General features: G+C 38.3%; 1 protein-coding gene across 5 annotated transcripts in view; it reads right to left on the reverse strand.

Annotated features, from left to right (window-relative positions):
- The window catches only part of CENPP (centromere protein P), a 215,329-nt gene that overhangs the window by 171,508 nt on the left and 25,250 nt on the right, over nucleotides 1-18,571 (reverse strand). For all 5 annotated transcript variants that reach the window (XM_082400955.1, XM_082400953.1, XM_082400952.1 and 2 more), the window contains exon 4: nucleotides 7,704-7,792. In XM_082400955.1, coding sequence (XP_082257081.1) covers nucleotides 7,704-7,792 — 89 coding nt within the window. The remainder of the gene's footprint in view (nucleotides 1-7,703; nucleotides 7,793-18,571) is intronic.

The raw sequence follows: 18,571 nt of genomic DNA on the forward strand, positions 1-18,571 counted from the left end.
AGAATCTGCCTGCCAATGCAAGGGACATGGGTTCGGGCCCTGGTTTGGGAAGATCCCACATGCCGCGGAGCAGCTGGGCCCGTGAGCCACAATTACTGAGCCTGCGTGTCTGGAGCCTGTGCTCCGCAATAAGAGAGGCCGTGATAGTGGGAGGCCCGCGCACCGTGATGAGGAGTGGCCCCCGCTTGCCACAACTAGAGAAAGCCCTTCCACAGAAACGAAGACCCAACACAGCCATAAATAAATGAATGAATAAATAAAAATTTTTAAAAAAATGGAAAACTTTAAATAGTAAATGTAATGTATTAATTTAAAAAAAAATATTGTGAAAATGACTATACTACCCAAAGCAATCTACAGATTCAATGCAATCCCTATCAAACTACCAATGGCATTTTTTTGGAACTAGAACAAAAAATCTTAAAATTTGTATGGAGACACAAAAGACCCCGAATAGCCAAAGCAGTCTTGAGGGAAAAAAATGGAGCTGGAGGAATAGACTCCCTGACTTCAGACTATATTATAAAGCTACAGTAGTCAAGACAATATGGTACTGGCACAAAAACAGAAACATAGATCAATGGAACAAGATAGAAAGCCCAAAGATAAACCCACGCACCTATGGTCAACTAATCTATGATAAAGCAGGCAAGGATATTCAATGGAGAAAAGACAGTCTCTTCAATAAGTGGTGCTGGGAAAACTGGACAGCTACATGTAAAAGAATGAAATTAGAACACTCCCTAACACCATACACAAAAATAAACTCAAAATGGATTCGAGACCTAAATGTAAGACCGGACACTATAAAACTTTTAGAGGAAAACATAGGAAGAACACTCTTTGACATAAATCACAGCAAGATCTTCTTTGATCCACCTCTTAGAGTAATGGAAATAAAAACAAGAATAAACAAATGGGACCTAATGAAACTTCCAAGCTTTTGCACAGCAAAGGAAACCATAAACAAGATGAAAAGACAACCCTCAGAATGGGAGAAAATATTTGCAAACGAATCAACGGACAAAGGATTAATCTCCAAAATATATAAACAGCTCATGCAGCTCAATATTAAAAAAACAAACAACCCAATCCAAAAATGGGCAGAAGACCTAAATAGACATTTCTCCAAAGAAGACATACAGATGGCCAAGAAGCACATGAAAAGCTGCTCAACATCACTAATTATTAGAGAAATGGAAATCAAAACTACAATGAGGTATCACCTCACACCAGTTAGAATGGGCATCATCAGAATCTACAAACAACAAATGCTGGAGAGGGTGTGGAGAAAAGGGAACCCTCTTGCACTGTTGGTGGGAATGTAAATTGATACAGCCACTATGGAGAACAGTATGGAGGTTAGTTAAAAAGCTAAAAATAGAATTACCACATGATCCAGCAATCCCTACTGGGCATATACCCAGAGAAAACCGTAATTCAAAAAGACACATGCACCCCAATGTTCATTGCAGCACTATTTACAATAGTCAGGTCATGGAAGCAACCTAAATGCCCATCGACAGATGAATGGATAAAGAATATGTGGTACATATATACAATGGAATAGTACTCAGCCATAAAAAGGAACAAAATTGGGTCATTTGTTGAGACGTGGATGGATCTAGAGACTGTCATACAGAGCGAAGTAAGTTCATAAAGAGAAAAACAAATATCGTATATTAACGCATATATGTGGAACCTAGAAAAATGGTACAGATGAACCGCTCTGCTGGGCAGAAATTGAGACACAGATGTAGAGAACAAACATATGGACACCAAGCGGGGAAAGCGGCGGGGTGGTGGGGGTGGGGGTGTGATGAATTGGGAGATTGGGATTGACATGTATATACTCATGTGTATAAAATTGATGACTATTAAGAACCTGTTGTATAAAAAAATAAATTAAATTATATTAAAAAATTGAAAGAAAAAAGAAAGAGAAAGACAAATACCATTTGATATCACTTATATGTGGAATCTAAAAAATGGCACAAATGAACCTATCTACAAAACAGAAACAGAGTCATAGACATAGAGAACAGAGTTGTGGTTGCCAAGGGGAATGGGGAGAGGGAAAGGGATGGACTGGGAGTTTGGGGTTGGTAGATGCAAACTATTATATTTAGAATGGAGGGGGCTTCCCTGGTGGCACAGCGGTTGGGAATCTGCCTGCCAATGCAGAGGATACGGGTTCATGCCCCGGTCCGGGAGGATCCCACATGCCGTGGAGCAACTAGGCCCGTGAGCCACAACTGCTGAGCCTGTGCGTCTGGAGCCTGTGCTCCGCAACAAGAGAGGCCATGATAATGAGAGGCCCGCACACCGCGATGAAGAGTCGCCCCCGCTTGCCACAATTAGAGAAAGCCCTCGCACAGAAACGAAGATCCAACACAGGCAAAAATAAATAACTAAATTTATTAAAAAAAAAAAAAAAAAGAATGGATAAGCAAGGTCCTAATGGATAGGACAAGGAACTATATTCAGTATCTTGTGATAAATCATAATGGAAAAGAATATAAAAAAAGAATGTCTATATGTGTATAACTGAGTCACTCTGCTGTACAGCACAGATTGGCACAACATTGTAAATCAACTATACTTCAGTATGGATAAGGGTTTAAGAGCGGATTATGGGAGACTGGGATTGACATATACACACTACTATATATAAAATAGATAACCAATTAGGACCTACTGTATAGCACATGGAACCCTACTCAATACTCTGTAATGGCCTATATGGGAAAAGAATCTAAATAAAGAGATGATATATGTATATGTATCACTGATTAACTTTGCTGTACACCTGAAACTAACACAACATTGTAAATCAACTATACTCCAATAAAAATTTTAAAAAAATTTGTTTTAAAAGAGCAGATTAGTCAGAAAATGAAGAAATAATTACTGAACTGAAATACAGATCTGAGGAACAATCAGGAATAAGCACAAAGATATGAAGAGATAGAAAATATAAAGAAAGGGTAAGATGGATGCAGAAGATAAAAAATAATATGTCCCAAATTCCAGAATGAGAATCAGAGAAAACCAAGAAAGAGTTCCACTTCTACTTAAGATTTAAAAAACTGCAGAGAAGGCCACTCTCAACCTAACATCATGGAAAATCTGAATAATCTATAAAATCATAAACTTTCTTGAGCCCATCAAGGACCTGAGGTTACAAGGCAACCAAATAAATTAAAATTTTTCTCCCTCTAAGGAGAAACAGGACACAAACTATTCACCCTTGTTTAAACATAGGGGAGGGAAGCAGCCACCATACAAGTGGATAACAAGAAATCAGCTAAAATTTCAACAAATACTTAAAGGACAAATGTGGGGTGGATGTCATTTTGGAACAGATGGGAACCTCAGACACAAAGGGACTCCACCAGAAAGATCATGGCAGGAGCCCAGAGAGAGCTCCCCTCAGTGGCAGTGGCACAGGCACAAAGAGGTGATCAGCTGCTGCTGGGGTACAAAATGAAGCCAGAACTTCTCTCTGGAGGAAGCAAAAACCCTAAGCTGCTAAAAGAAGCAGCAGCAAAGCAGTGCAAGAAAAAAAAAACCCTTGCATCCAAGGGAGGAGTAAAAGTCAAACCCATTTGACTCTGGGAGAGGGACAGAAAACACTCCTGCTACCAAGAGAAAGATCCATTGCTTTGGAAAAAGGGGCAGAAGCTTAAATCCCTCTGTTGCACGGGAGGGGTATGAAACCCTTTGGGTGCATGATCCTACACCAAAGGCAAGCATAACCCTGGGGTGTGGGGGGAGGGGCAAGGAACTCTCTCCCCGCAAGATCAACCCCAGACCCAGGCTGAGTTTGGCTGCACTGGGGAGGAGGAGCAGGAAAACTGGTGTTCTCAACCCCTGAGGTGCAGGACCTGCCCAATACTAAGGATGGACCATGGAACACAGATCTCCCTTTGTTCCCACCATGAGCCTAGCACCAAGAAACAAGCATCAACACCTACTGCTGAGGGAGTGTCAAGTGCAGGGAGAAACATTCCCCTCTGAAATGCAGATATACAGGGACTACTAAGAGTTGAGAATGAAGCTGGAACACTGATGAAAACCCTCCAGATTCCCAAACCCTATTCTAAGCATAAGGAAGAACTGAATTTTAAGTTGAGTTTGAATTCACTGCTGGAAGAATTTGAAGCCTTTGGTGCCTAAAAATAATGAAAGAAACAAAAATCCCAAACCCAGCTCAACTGCTGACTACCCTGAATTAAACCCCATACTAAGAGCCTGATAAAAGAAATGTACCCATTTCAGGGCATAAATACTATTTGTTTCAGACTCTACTGTTTTCCACAGACAATGTCCATCAGTCAATAAAAAATTATGGAACACAAAAATTCAAGAAAAAACAAACTATTGTAGACTAATCACCAGAACTGAACTCAAAGATGACTCAAATGTTGGTAATATCAGATTTGGGCTTTAAAATAACTATCATTGGGCTTCCCTGGTGGCGCAGTGGTTAAGAATCTGCCTGCCAATGCAGGGGACGTGGGTTCGAGCCCTGCTCCGGGAAGATCGCACATGCCGTGGAGCAACTATGCCCGTGTGCCACAACTACTGAGCCTGCGCTCTAGAGCCCGGGAGCCACAACTACTGAAGCCCGCACGCCTAGAGCCCGTGCTCTGCAACAGGAGAAGCCACCGCAATGAGAAGCCCACGCACTGCAACAAAGAGTAGCCCCCGCTCGCCGCAACTAAACAAAGCCTGCGCAGAGCAAAGAAAACCCAACGCAGCCAAAAATAAATAAATAAATAAACAAACAAATAAATAAATTTAAAATGAAATAAAATAACTATGATTAAAAATCAGAGACAGAAATAAGAATGGTGGGGCTGGGCAGAGAAGGAAATGGGGAGCTATTGTTTAATGGGTATGGATTTTCAGTTCTATAAGATGAAAAGAGTCATGGAGATGGATGGTAGTGTTGGTTGTACAACATTACGAATGTATTTAATACCACTGAACTGTACATTTAAAAATGGTTAAAAAGGTAATATATATTATATATGTTAATATATAATATATAATGTTATAATGTTACACACACACAAGTGCTTGCAAAACTGGTAAAATCTGCAAAAGCTCTCTGGATTTTACTAATATCAATTTTCTGGTTTTGATAGTATACTATAATTATGCAAGATGTTATCACTCTCAGAGGCTGGATGAAGTGTATATAGAAATCTCCTTGTATATTGTTTTTATTGCAACTTCTTGTGAGTCTCTAATTATTTCCAAATTGAAAGTTTAAAATGTGTAAGAATAGATAACTGTTGAAGGTGCCTAATGGGTAGCTACAGGTTAATTATACTATTATTTTTACATATCCATGTATCCCCCCACTTTTCAAAAGTTTGATTCACACCACTTCACTTTTACCAAAGACCTACATTATTACCTCTTTTTGCTAATTGAAAGAAATCTGATAGAAGAATTTTCACTTTTACGAAAAAAGGCAAAAAGTGAAAATAACATTCAGGGTTTGTTTTGGAGCGAGCCATCACAAAGGCAACATGCACCCTGAGCAGTGAAAGTGGCACCACCAAGCTCCTTCCCCAGAAACTACACTCAGCATCTCAGCATCAAGCCACCATAGCTTTGAACTGTGTCTGTGAGCATTTGTGCTGTATCTTGACTTATTTTGTACATCTGTTAGCAAAATGTGTCCTGAGGTAACTGCTTCTTCACTTTACACCATTCTGGCTTACAAAAGGTTTCATAGGAATGCTCTATTTTCAGATGTGGGGGAACTTATATTTAAAATTTTCCATAATAAAACATTAAAGAAAAAAATAACTATGATTATTAAGTTAAAAGATCTAGTGAAAAAAGGTAGATAACATTCATGAAGAAATGGGGAATTTCAGCAGAGAGAGAAAAATTAAGAATCAAATGAAAACACTAGAAATAAAAAAACATTACATTAGAGATGAAGAATTTCTTCAATGGGCTCATTGGCAGAATGGACTTCAGCTGAGGAAAGAATCTGTGAACTTTAAGATAGGGTAATAGAAATTATCCAAAATGAAATGCAAAGAAAAAAAGAGTGAAAGAAATAGAACAGAGCATCCAAACACTGAGACAATATATCAAATGTTCTAACATATGGCTAATCAGAGTTGGAGAAGAAGAAAGAGAACAGGACAGAAAAAGTATCTGAAAAGATGTGGTTGGGAATTTTCACATAAACACACCTTAGAAAGAGCACAAACTGTCAAAAAACAATATTAATAGAAACATTTGAAAGCAACCCCAAAAATGCATGCACACACAAAAACAATATAGCAGACTTCTTTTCACAACCCATGTACTCCAGTAAACACTGGAAGGATTGCTTTAAAGATGTGAAAGAAAAACTGTCAATACAATTGTCAATGGTCAACAACACATTCCTGGTTTTCCTCCCATCTCCCAGTTTTCTAATTTCTTTGCATGATCCTTTAATTCTATTCAGCAGGACATTTTAGAATTCCTTAAGCTTCAGTGGCAGTCCTTTTCCTATTTTCACTCTATATTCTCTCCATAGGCAATCTCATTCCTGCTCAAAGTTTTAACTTTACCCACTGGCAGATAACCCCATTGTTTATATCTCCTACCTACACCTCTTCTTAGCTTCCTACTTCTTATTTTTACTTCAGTGTTTCAAAGGCACTTAAGTTCAACATGTCCAAACTGAACACCAACTCATCTGACATGGTCTTCTTCCAACTTTTCCCATCTCAACAAATGCAATCACCATCACCAAGGAGTTAGCACCTGTCAGTGACTCCTGACTCCTCTTATTTAACCAACACCATGCCTATTCAATTGTGCTTCCTAAATATCCCCCAAATCCATTCAGCCCTCTATCTCAACCACCATTATTCTAGTCCAAACTACAAACTTCTGTTTCCCTGAACTGTTTTATAGGCTAGTCACTGACCCTCCTGTATCCAATTTTGCACCCCTTAAATCCCTTCTCCCTGCAACATCAAAAATAATTCTTTCCAGGATGTCACACTTCTGTCTTCCTTAGGCTCTGCTTAAAATCTTTCAATAGCTTCACATTGGTCTTAGGACTATGGTCAAACTCCTTATATCAAAATCCATAGTGTGGACCTTACATACGTTCCTAACCTCATCTTATACCATACTCCCCTGCTCTTGCCCTCTCCCAGACACTCTGGCCTCCTGTTCCCCCCCTAGCACAGTGCCTATGTATAAGCTATCCTATCTAGGACCTCTTTTGTTAGTGTATGCCTGCTCATTTTTCAGATATCAGCTCAAGTTTCAGGAAATTATTCTATGTTCTCCCTGAAAGTCAAATTCCTGATACATGCTTCAACAGCACTGTGCAACGCTTATTTGTAGCATTTGCCACAACCATAATTTTAGATTTATTTCTGCAATTATTTAATCTGACTTCACTACTAGGCTATAAATTCCATGAGGATCAAGGATTATATCTGGTTTTGCTTACATTTTATTTTAATGCCTAGCACATGGTGAATGTACAATAAATTTTAATTGAGTGAATGAGAGACATAGAAAATATAGGCTTAAATATAAGCCACAATAATGGTGTTATGCTTTCAGAGATACTTTGATATTTACTTATCAAGAAAAAAGAACAGGTAAACTTAAAATTATAAACTGAAAGAAATTCCTAAGAAAAAAAAAGGAAAATATCTTACCTAGACACAAATTCACTTAATTCTGAATATTCGGTGGGTTCCATTATTATGCTGAGGTCAGTAATAACAGAAGATAAACTCTCCTCATTCTAAAACAGAGACAAAAAAACTTTTTTGTATCAAAGCACAGTCAACTTTTAAATAAAATAAAGAGACAAAACTACTTTCAAAATATGTAAAATGAAATGGCACCAAGTAATAGGAAAAAGTAACCAAGAAAAAGTACTGCAAATATGGGTTACTTTTTTTTTTTAATTTTTATTGGAGTGTAGTTGATTTACAATGTTCTGTTAGTTTCACGTGTACAGCAAAGTGAATCAGTTATACATATACAGACATGCACTCTTTTTTAGATTCTTTTCCCATATAGGTCGTTACAGAGTATTGAGTAGAGTTCCCTGTGCTAAATGTCCTTATTAGTTATCTATTTTATATATAGTAGTCTGTATATGTCAATCCCAATCTCCCAATTTATCTCTCCCCTCCCCTTTTCCCCCAGTGACCATAAGTTTGTTTTTTACTTCTGTGACTCTTATTTCTGTTTTGTAAATAAGTTCATTTGTACCATTTTTTTAGATTTCACATATAAATGGTATCATATGATATTTACCTTTCTCTGTCTGACTTACTTCACTTAGTATGACAATCTCTAGGTCCATCCATGTTGCTGCAAATGGCATTATTTCATTCTTTTTTTATGGCTGAGTAATATTCCATTGTATATACATACATCTTTATCCATTCCTCTGTTGATGGACATTTAGGTTGCTGCCATGTCCTGGCTATTGTAAATAGTGCTACAATGAAGACTGGGGTGCATATATCTTTTTGAATTATGGTTTCCTCCAGATATATGACCAGGAGTGGGATTGTTGGATCATATGGTAGCTCTATTTTTAGTTTTTTAAGAAACCTCCATACTGTTCTCTATAATGGTTGTACCAATTTATATTCTCACCAACAGTGTAGGAGGTTTCCCTTTTCTCCACACCCTCTCCAGCATTTATTGTTTGTAGATTTTTTTATGATTGCCATTCTGACTGGTGTGAGGTGATATCTAAATAGTTTTGATTTGCGTTTCTCTAATAGTGATGTTGAGCATCTTTTCATGTGCCTCTTGGCCATCTGTATGTCTTCTTTGGAGAAATGTCTGTTTAGATCTTCTGGCCATTTTTTGATTGGGTTGTTTGTGCATGTGGCTATCCAGTTTTCCCAACATCATTTATTGAAGAGACTATCCTTTCCCCTTTCTATAATCTTGGCTGTTTTGACATAAATTAATTGACCATATATGCATGGGTTTATTTCTTGGGTTCTCTATTCTGTTCCATTGACATATGTATCCATTTTATGCCAACACAATATTGTTTAGATCACTATAGCTTTGTAATACAGTTTGAACTCAAGATGCGTAATGGCTCCAGGCTTATTCTTTCTCAAGATTGCTTTGGAGGGACTTGGTGGCACATTGGTTAAGAATCCGCCTGCCAATGCAGGGGACACAGGTTTGAGCCCTGGTCCAGGAAGATCCCACATGCCGTGGAGCAACTAAGCCCATGTGCCAAAACTACTGAAGCCCGCATGCCTAGAGCCCGTGCTCTGCAACAAGAGAAGCCACCACAATGAGAAGACTGCACACCACAACGAAGAGTAGCCCCCGCTCACCGCAACTAGAGAAAGCCCACGTGCAGCAACGAAGACCCAATGCAGCCATAAATAAATAAATAAATAAATACATTTATTAAAAAAAAAAAAAGATTGCATTGGCTATTTGGGATCTTTTGTGGTTCCAAACAAATTCTAAGAGTTTCTTCTATTTCTGTGAAAAACATCGTTGGAATTTTGGTAGGGATTGCACTGAATCTGCAGATAGCTTTTGTCAGTATGGACATTTTAACAACATTAATTCTTCCTATCTATGAGCATGGAGTATCTTTCTACTTATTTGTGTTATAAACTTCTTTCATCAATGTCTTATAGTTTTCAGTGCACAGCCCTTTCACCTCCTTGGTTAAATTTATTTGTAGGTATTTTATTCTTTTTGATGCTATTGTAAATGAAATTGTTTTCTTAATTTCTCTGATAGTTCATTATTAGTGTATAGATATGCAACAGATTTATTGATTCTGTATTCTGCAACTTAAGTGAATTAGTTCATTTGTTCTAACAGTTTTTTTGGTTCTTTTTTTTTTAGTGGAGCCTTTAGGGTTTTCTATAAATAATAACATGTCATCTATGAATAGTGACAGTATGACTTCTTTCTTTCCAATTTGGATGCCTTTTATTTCTTTTTTTTAATCTAACTGATCTGGCTAAAACTTCCAATACTGTGTTGGATAAATACGGCAAGAACGGGCATCCTTTGTCTGATTCTAGATCTTACAGGAAAAGCTTTCAGCTTTTTACTATTGAGTATGAAGTTAGCTGTGAGCTTATCATATATGTCCTTTATTATTTTGAGGTATATTCCCTCCATACCCACTTTTTTTTAACATTTTAATAATAACTTTATCTTTTTCTAACATCTTTATTGGAGTATAATTGCTTTACAATGTTGTATCAGTTCCTGCTGTATAGCAAAGTGAATCAGCTATACATATACATATATCCCCATATCCCCTCCCTCTTGTGTCTCCCTCCCACCCTCCCTATCCTACCCCTCTAGGTGGTCACAAAGCATCAAGCTGATCTCCCTGTGCTATGAAGCTGCTTCCCACTAGCTATCTATTTTACATTTGGTAGTGTATATATGTCAAGGCCACTCTCTTACTTCGTCCCAGCTTACCCTTCCCCCTCCCCATGTCCTCAAGTCCATTCTCTATGTCTGAGTCTTTATTCCTGTTCTGCCCCTAGGTTCGTCAGAACCTTTTTTTTTTTTTTTAGATTCCATATATATGTGTTAGCATACGGTATTTGTTTTTCTCTTTCTGACTTACTTCACTCTGTATGACAGACTCTAGGTCCACCCACCTCACTACAAGTAAGTCAATTTTGTTTCTTTTTATGGTTGAGTAATATTCCATTCAACTGTCGATGGACACTTAGGTTGCTTCCATGTCCTGGCTATTGTAAATAGTGCTGCAATGAACATTGTGGTACATGTTTCTTTTGGAATTATGGTTTTCTCAGGGTATATACCCAGTAGTGGGATTGCTGGGTCATATAGTAGTTCTATTTTTAGTTTTTTAAGGAACCTCCATACTGTCCTCCATAGTGGTTGTATCAATTTACATTCCAACCAACAGTGCAAGAGGGTTCCCTTTTCTCCACACCCTCTCCAGCATTTATTGTTTGTAGATTTTTTGATGATGGCCATTCTGACCGGTGTGAGGTGATACCTCATTGTAGTTTTGATTTGCATTTCTCTAATAATCAGTGATGTTGAGCAACCTTTCATGTGTTTGTTGGTAATCTGTATATCTTCTTTGGAGAAATGTCTATTTAGGTCTTATGCCCATTTTTGGATTGGGTTGTTTGCTTTTCTGATATTGAGCTACATGAGGTGCTTGTATACTTTGGAGATTAGTCCTTTGTCAGTTGCTTCGGTTGCAAATATTTTCTCCCATTCTGAGGGTTGTCTTTTCGTCTTGTTTATGGTTTCCTTTTCTGTGCAAAAGCTTTTCTATACCCACTTTGTTGAGGTTATTACCATAAATGGTTGCTGAATTTTATCAAATGCTTTTTCTGCATTTATTGAGATAATCATATGATTGTTTATCCTTTTTTGTTAATGTGGTGTAGCACATCAATTGATTTGCAAATGTTGAACCATCCTTGCATCCCTGGAATAAGTTCCACTTGATCATTGTGAATGATCCTTCTAATGTATTGCTGAATTTAGTTTGCTAATATTTTGTTGAAGATTTTTACATCTATGTTCACCAGGGATATTGGCTTATAATTTTCTTTTCTGTGCCCTTGTCTGTTTGGGATATCAGGGTAAGCTGGCCTTGTAAAGTAAGTTCAGAAGTGTTCCTCCTCTTTTTGGAAGAGTTTGAGAAGCACTGGTATTAATTCCTCTTTAAATGTTTGGTAGCAGTCATCAGTGAAGCCATCTGGTCCTGGATTTTAGTTAGTTGGGAGGTTTTAAATTAGTGATTCAATCTCCCTATTAGTAACTGGTCTGTTCAGATTTTCTATTTTTTCCTGATTCAGTCTTGGAAGGTTGTTTTTAGGAGTTTATCCATTTGTTGGTGCATAATTGTTCACAGTAGTCTCTTATGATCCTTGGTATTCCTGTGGTAGCAGTTGTAATGACTCACCTTTCATTTCTGATTTTATCTGAGTTTTTTTTTTTCTTGGCGAGTCTAGCTAAAGATTTATCAATTTTGATTATCCTTTCAAAGAATCTGCTCTTAATTTCACTGATCTTTTCTAAAGTCTTTTTAGTCTCTATTTCACTTGTTTCTGTTCTGATCTATGTTCATAGGTTTTTTGTTTGCCTTGTTTATTTGTTTGTTTTTGGCCCCACCAAGTGGCTTGCAGGATCTTAGTTCCCCCACCAGGGATCAAACCCAGGCCCTTGGCAGTGATAGCACAGAGTCCCAACCACTGGAACACCAGGGAATTCCCTCTGATCTATGTTATTCCCTTCCTTCTGGTAACTCTGGGCTTCATTTGTTCTTCTTTATCTTTATACCTCAGTTCCTTGAGGTATGAAGTTAGGTTGTTTGAGATTTTTCTTGTTTCTTCAGATGGGCATATATTGCTATGGTCTTCCCTTTCAGAACTGCTTTTACTGCAGCCCATAAGTTTTGGTATGTTGTATTTCCATTTTCATTAGTCTCAAGGTATTTCTTTATTTTGCTTCCATTTCTTTTTTGACCCATTGGTTGTTCAGTAGCATGTTTTTAATCTCCACATATTTGTGAAATTTCCAGCATTCTTCTTGTAATTGATTTCTAGCCATACCACTGTGGTTGGAAAAGATGCTTGACATCATTTCAACTTTTTTATATTTAAGACTTATATAAGTTAAGAATATATGTTCTATCCTGGAGAATGTTCCATATATACCTGAAAAGAATGTGTATGGTGTTGCTTTTGGAAGGAATGTTCTATATAATTCTGTTAAGTCAACCTGGTCTAACGTGTTCTTTAAGGTCAATGTTTCCTTATTGATTTTCTCCCTGATCTATCCATTGATGTATGATCAATTTAAGGTCCCCAATTATTATTATATTGCTGTCTGTTTCTCCTTTAGGTCTGTCAATATTTGCTTTGTATATGTAGGTGCTCCTCTGCTGGGTGCATAAATATTTATAAATGTTATATCCTCTTATTGAATTGACCCCTTTAGCATGATGTAGTGCCCTCCTGTCCCTTATTATCGCCTTTTTTTAAAAGTCTATTTTGTCTGATATAAGTATAGCTACCACAGATTTCTTCTGGTTTTCATTTGCATGGAATATATTTTTCCACCCCTTCACTTTCAGTCTGTGTGTGTCCTTACACCTGAAGTGAGTCTCTCTCTTTTTTTTTAATTTTATTTATTTATTTATTTTTGGCTGTGTTGGGCCATCATTGCTGCATGAGGGCTTTTCTCTAGTTGCGGCGAGCGGGGGCTACTCTTCATTGCAGTGCATGGGCTTCTCATTGTGGTGGCTTCTCTTGTTGCAGAGCACAGGCCCTAGGTGCATGGGCTTCAGTAGTTGTGGCATATGGGCTCAGTAGTTGTGGCTCACGGGCTCTAGAGCACAGGCTCAGTAGTTGTGGTGCACGGGCTTAGTTGCTCCGCCGCATGTGGGATCTTCCCGGACCAGGGCTCGAACCCATGTCCCCTGCATTGGCAGGTGGATTCTTAACCACTGCGCCACCAGGGAAGCCCTGAAGTGAGTCTCTTGTAGGCAGCGTACAGAGGGGTCTTGTTTTTTATTTGTTCATCTACTCTATTTCTTTTGATTGGAGAATTTAGTACATTTACATTTAAAGTAATTATTGATAGATATGTACTTAATGTCACTTTGTTCATTGTTTTCTAGTGTTTTGTAGTTTCTCTGTTCTTCTCTTGCTTTCTTCCTTTGTGGTTAAATGACCTTCTTTAGTAGTATGCTAATATTCCTTTCTCATTACCTTTTGTGTATCTACTATAGGTTTCAGCTTTATGGTTACCATGAGGCTTACAAATAACAACTTACATTTATAACAGTCTCTTTTAAGTTGATAACAACTTAAACACATTCCAAAGCTCTACATGTTTACTCTCCCCCTCAACGTTTTATGTTCTTGATTTTACGTTTTACATATTTTTATCATGTATATCCCTTAAATAATTATTGTACTTAGTTGTTTTTACTATTTTTGTCTTTTAACCTTTGTATTAGCTTTATAAGTGATGAATTCACTACCTATACTACATATTTACATTTACCAGTGAGATTTATACTTTCACGTTTTCCTGTTACTAATTAGTGCCATTTCTTTTCAGCTTAAAGAAATCCCTTTAACATTTCTTTTAAGGCTGGTTTAGTGGTGATGAACTCCTTTAGCTTTTGCTTATCTGCAAAATTCTTTTACCTCTTCTTCGATTCTGAATGATAACTTTGCCAGGTTGATAATTCTTGGTTGGAAATTTTTTTCTTTCAGCACTTTGAATACATATGCCACTCTCATCTGACCTGCAAAGTTTCCGCTGAAAAATCTGCTTAAGGTCTTTAGGGTGTTCCCTTGTACATAACAATTGTTTTTCTCTTGCTGCTTTTAAGAGTCTCTCCTTGTTTTCAAATTTTGATATTTTGATTTTAATGTGTCGGTGTGGGGTTTTTGCGGTTCCTATTATTTGGAACTCTCGGGGGTTCCTGGATCTGGCTAACTGTTTTTACAGTTTAGGGAAGTTTTCCACCATTATTTCTTCAAATATGTTTTCAGACCCTTTCTCTTCTCCTTCTGAGACTCCTTATAATGTGAATGTTAGCACACTTCATGTTGTCCCATAAACCCCTTAAGCTATCTTCACTTTTTTTTCATTCTTTTTCTTTTTTGCTGCTTTGATTTGGTGAACTCCTGTGCCCTGTCTTTGAGTTCACTGATCTCTTCTTCTGTCTCATGTTGTCTGCTGTTAAAATCTCCGATGTATTTTTCAGTTCAGTTACTGTACTCTTTAGCTTGGGGACTTCTGTTTGGAACTTTCTTATACTTTCCGTATCTTTGTTGAAGTTCATGTTTTCATCCATTCTTCTCCTGAGTTTGGCTAGCACCTTTATGACCATTACTTTGAACTCTTTATCAGGTAAATTACTTATCTCTGTTTCATTAAGGATTTTTCCTGAGGTTTTATCTTGTTCTTTCTTGTTTTGAACATATTCCCCTGTTTCTTCATTTTACTTGATTATCTATGTTGGTTTCTATGCATTAGATGAAACAGTCACCTCTCCAGTCTTGAAGGGCTGGCCTTGTGTAGGAGATGAACCTTACTGTTCAACCCTGCCCTAGTTCTTGGTTGTCTCTCAAACCTTTGTGATTATCCAAGCTGCCAATTTTATTTTTTATAGCTCCCAGTAGTTGAAGTTGTGCCAGGACCAAATATTCTTTTTAATTTAAAATTTTCCCTATTTTTGAATCTTTTTTTTCATTTCATTGCATTTCAGGGAGAGTAGTTATGAAAACATACTTAACTGTCACTTCCCCCAGAAACTGCCACCCATTTGACTTATTATGCTGCATGGACTATGAATGCTGACACATGTTAATTCTCACGTTCTTGTAACTCCTCACAAACAGTACAATAGCACTAACAACACCAGAGAGTAAATCTGGGGAAAAGAGTTGTATGCTCCAACTGCATCTGACAATAACAGCTGTGCCAACATGGGTAATCATTCAAACATTCTGGGTGTATTTCCCTATAAGAGGGTTGACCTAGATAATCTATAAGGTCACTTTTGGTGCCAGCATTCTATTAATATGATTTTAGGTCACTTTGGTTTCTAACATTGTACTACCATGATTTTATTATAACAATATTCTATAAGTAAGATAATTTTATTGTTTAGGTTACTTTTTAATTTTCTGATAGTTAAACATCTCCCTCTAGTGGAAATTTTGTTTTAAAAAGTGTTTTAGAACACAGAAGGTTGCTATTTATTTACGACTGCTTTTTTTCTATCAGTCTCAACTATAAAAATCTGCTCAACACGTAAAATGGTAAAATTATTTTAGAAGGCAGTTTGGTACTATCAATCAGAATTTACATGTAAATCTCCTTTAAGCTGGCAATTCCACTAGAGATATAGTTCTAAAAATATACTTACCCAAGTAGGTCTAGAACATCTGAGGGTTTACCAATAAATAAAAAAAATCATAAAACTGGAAAGGTGCAGAGAGAAAGGGAGTGTTCTTAACATAGCCTGGGACAGCATGCTCTTTTTGTAGCAAATTAGGTAAAACCAAGCAGTTGAAAAGCACCTACATACTTTGAAATGTATATAATGACAACTTATGTCCCTTTAGAGATTCAGCAATTACTGTGTTCTATGTCTTTCAAAGAATATAAATTGTTCCTCTCCTTAGATTTTTTTTCCCCTGCATCCCCTAAAGCACGTAGGACAGAAACTGCTGGTAGTCCCCAATATTTGTACTTCATTCTTGCTCCAATTTTTTCACTGGCTACATGGCCATGCATAATGAAGACTAAATTCCCAGCCTCCCTTGCACTAATTTAATGGCCATTGGAATGTAGGTGAAAATGATGGGTGTTACAACTTCTGAGAAGTGTCCTTCAATAGAAAAGATGAGCCCTGGTTTGCTCAGCCCTTTTTCAATGTCTGAAATGCTAAAGTGATAATTGCACCATGATTTGGAAGTCACATGTGTGATGGCAGAGCCTGATGATCATGAAACCACCATACTAGCCCTTGAAAACATATCCTGCAATTTTGTTTAAGCAATAGAGAAATAAACTTCTAGTACTCTGAACCTTCCTTATTTTTAAGTTTTCTGTTATGTGCAGCTCAACTAATTCTAATTCATTCAGCATGTGAGCTAACAGTATAACTTTAGGCCAATACTAAATGGTTACAAAATTTTCAATCATGCTTTGGTGGTATGAGGATCAGAATATTAGCTTAAAAGGTGAGGTCTGGGCTGGTGCCATTACTGCCTGGTAGGAGGTAGGAAGCATAGCCACTATAGCAGGGGTAGCACGTCCTGTATGGTAGGGCCCACACGGCTCTGGTCCTGTCTATGTGGCTTCATGGTGGCCACCCAGGACCATCAAGCTAAGCTACTGTGGGAGCTGCAGGGGCTCAGTGCCAGTTCATGCTGGGAATGCCTCTGGTCAGGTAATAGCCATTCTTCAGAAGCATGTTACATTCTAAAAAATGCCCCCAAACTCAAACCTCATCCTTGATCTAACTCATGATGTGATCAAATTACCACTTGATGCTTTTCTTCAGAGGCTTAAGGTGACCACAGTATGGAACTTCAACAAAATGAAATTAAAATATTCCAGTCTATTTTATCTCTCAGGCCAAAGCCCCACTAATGAGCACACTAATCAATCTTTGGCCACAACCTATCCTGGAATGTATAGCTCCACTGAGCAGCTCGTTCACCTCAACTTCAGATGGTCTTTCTTTTTTCAGTTGGACTTGTGGACAGCCTCCCAAGGATAAGCCTAATTTTGCTAGCAGTCTAGCTTCTCTCCAGATAAGTCAGGGAGTGACTATAAAAAAGGTGAATGCCAACAGCAGAAAAAGCCTGTAGGACCCCAAGGCTACTAGGATGCCCCTGAGCAGTTTCCTGGACAATGTATACACTGATAGTGCAGATGTTCTCAGACACTGAACTAGACCTCAGACGTCTGACTCTGCCAACCCGACACAGATTATAGGCCTGGCCATTAATGGAGGCCAGAATGCAGGTAAGCATTTGGTATCTCACCACTCTGAGCTTAGGATCACATTAGGCATAAAGAAAGAAAAGGCAGTTGTCCAACTATGCATCCTTATGCAATGAGACAACATCCAGGAATTCCTGGGCCACACAAAGGAGAGTCTGGAGTCCTGGCATGGGCTTTTCATCCTAAATGAGATCAACCCATTTGGGTCCATATTCTGTTTTAGTCTTCAGCAGATGATTTTTGAGGTCATACAGAACTACAATATCATCTTGGTGACTCTGCATGGCTCCAAGGCCTGGTGCCAACCTGGGAACAGTTTACCTTCCCTAGGGACACTCATCACCCATGTCCATGACATCCTACTCAACCGGCTTTGGCAATGCCACACTGTGGATGTTCTTGGTCACTTTGACAGACTAAAAGGGGATACTCTGAGGTGGGAGCAAGCTGGAAACTCTGCCATCAGATGAGAGGCCTAGATATCCCTCAGTCAGTTCTCAGCCTGCCAGGGTCTGTGGTGACAACCAGGGACATAGACTGCAAAGAGTATTCAAGAAGCAAAACCTCTAGCCCAGATACCTGGACCCAATTACTCCTGACTAGTTGGGGGCAGTTTTTGATATGTGACATCAACTCCTGTTGCATACAAAAAGGGACAACTTGAGGATGTTTCTGTGGCTGAGGATAAGCATGAGGAACTCCGGCACATGACTGCGAATGCAAGCAAGCAGCAGATCCATATGACTTGGTTGTGACAACTGGTCTACATCCACTTTAGTTATCTGATGAACTGAGGCCAAGGCAGCGTGCCTGCCCTTCCCTGTTCCTCTCCTCTACACATACTCCCTGTAGGCCCAAACTCATAAAACCAACGGGTTGAAATTGCCTTTTGCTATCAAAGCATGTGCCCAGGATTGATCATTTCTCAAAATTATGCCTGGATCCCATTCTTCTTGGAGCCAGACTTTGAAGATGTCTGAGCCTTGTTCTGCCCTATCCTGGCCAGGGGCTGCATGTTAATATTCTGTCT

Source organism: Balaenoptera borealis (genome assembly GCF_965194805.1).
Source record: "Balaenoptera borealis genome assembly, chromosome: 8".
NCBI classification, from domain to species: Eukaryota; Metazoa; Chordata; class Mammalia; order Artiodactyla; family Balaenopteridae; genus Balaenoptera; species Balaenoptera borealis.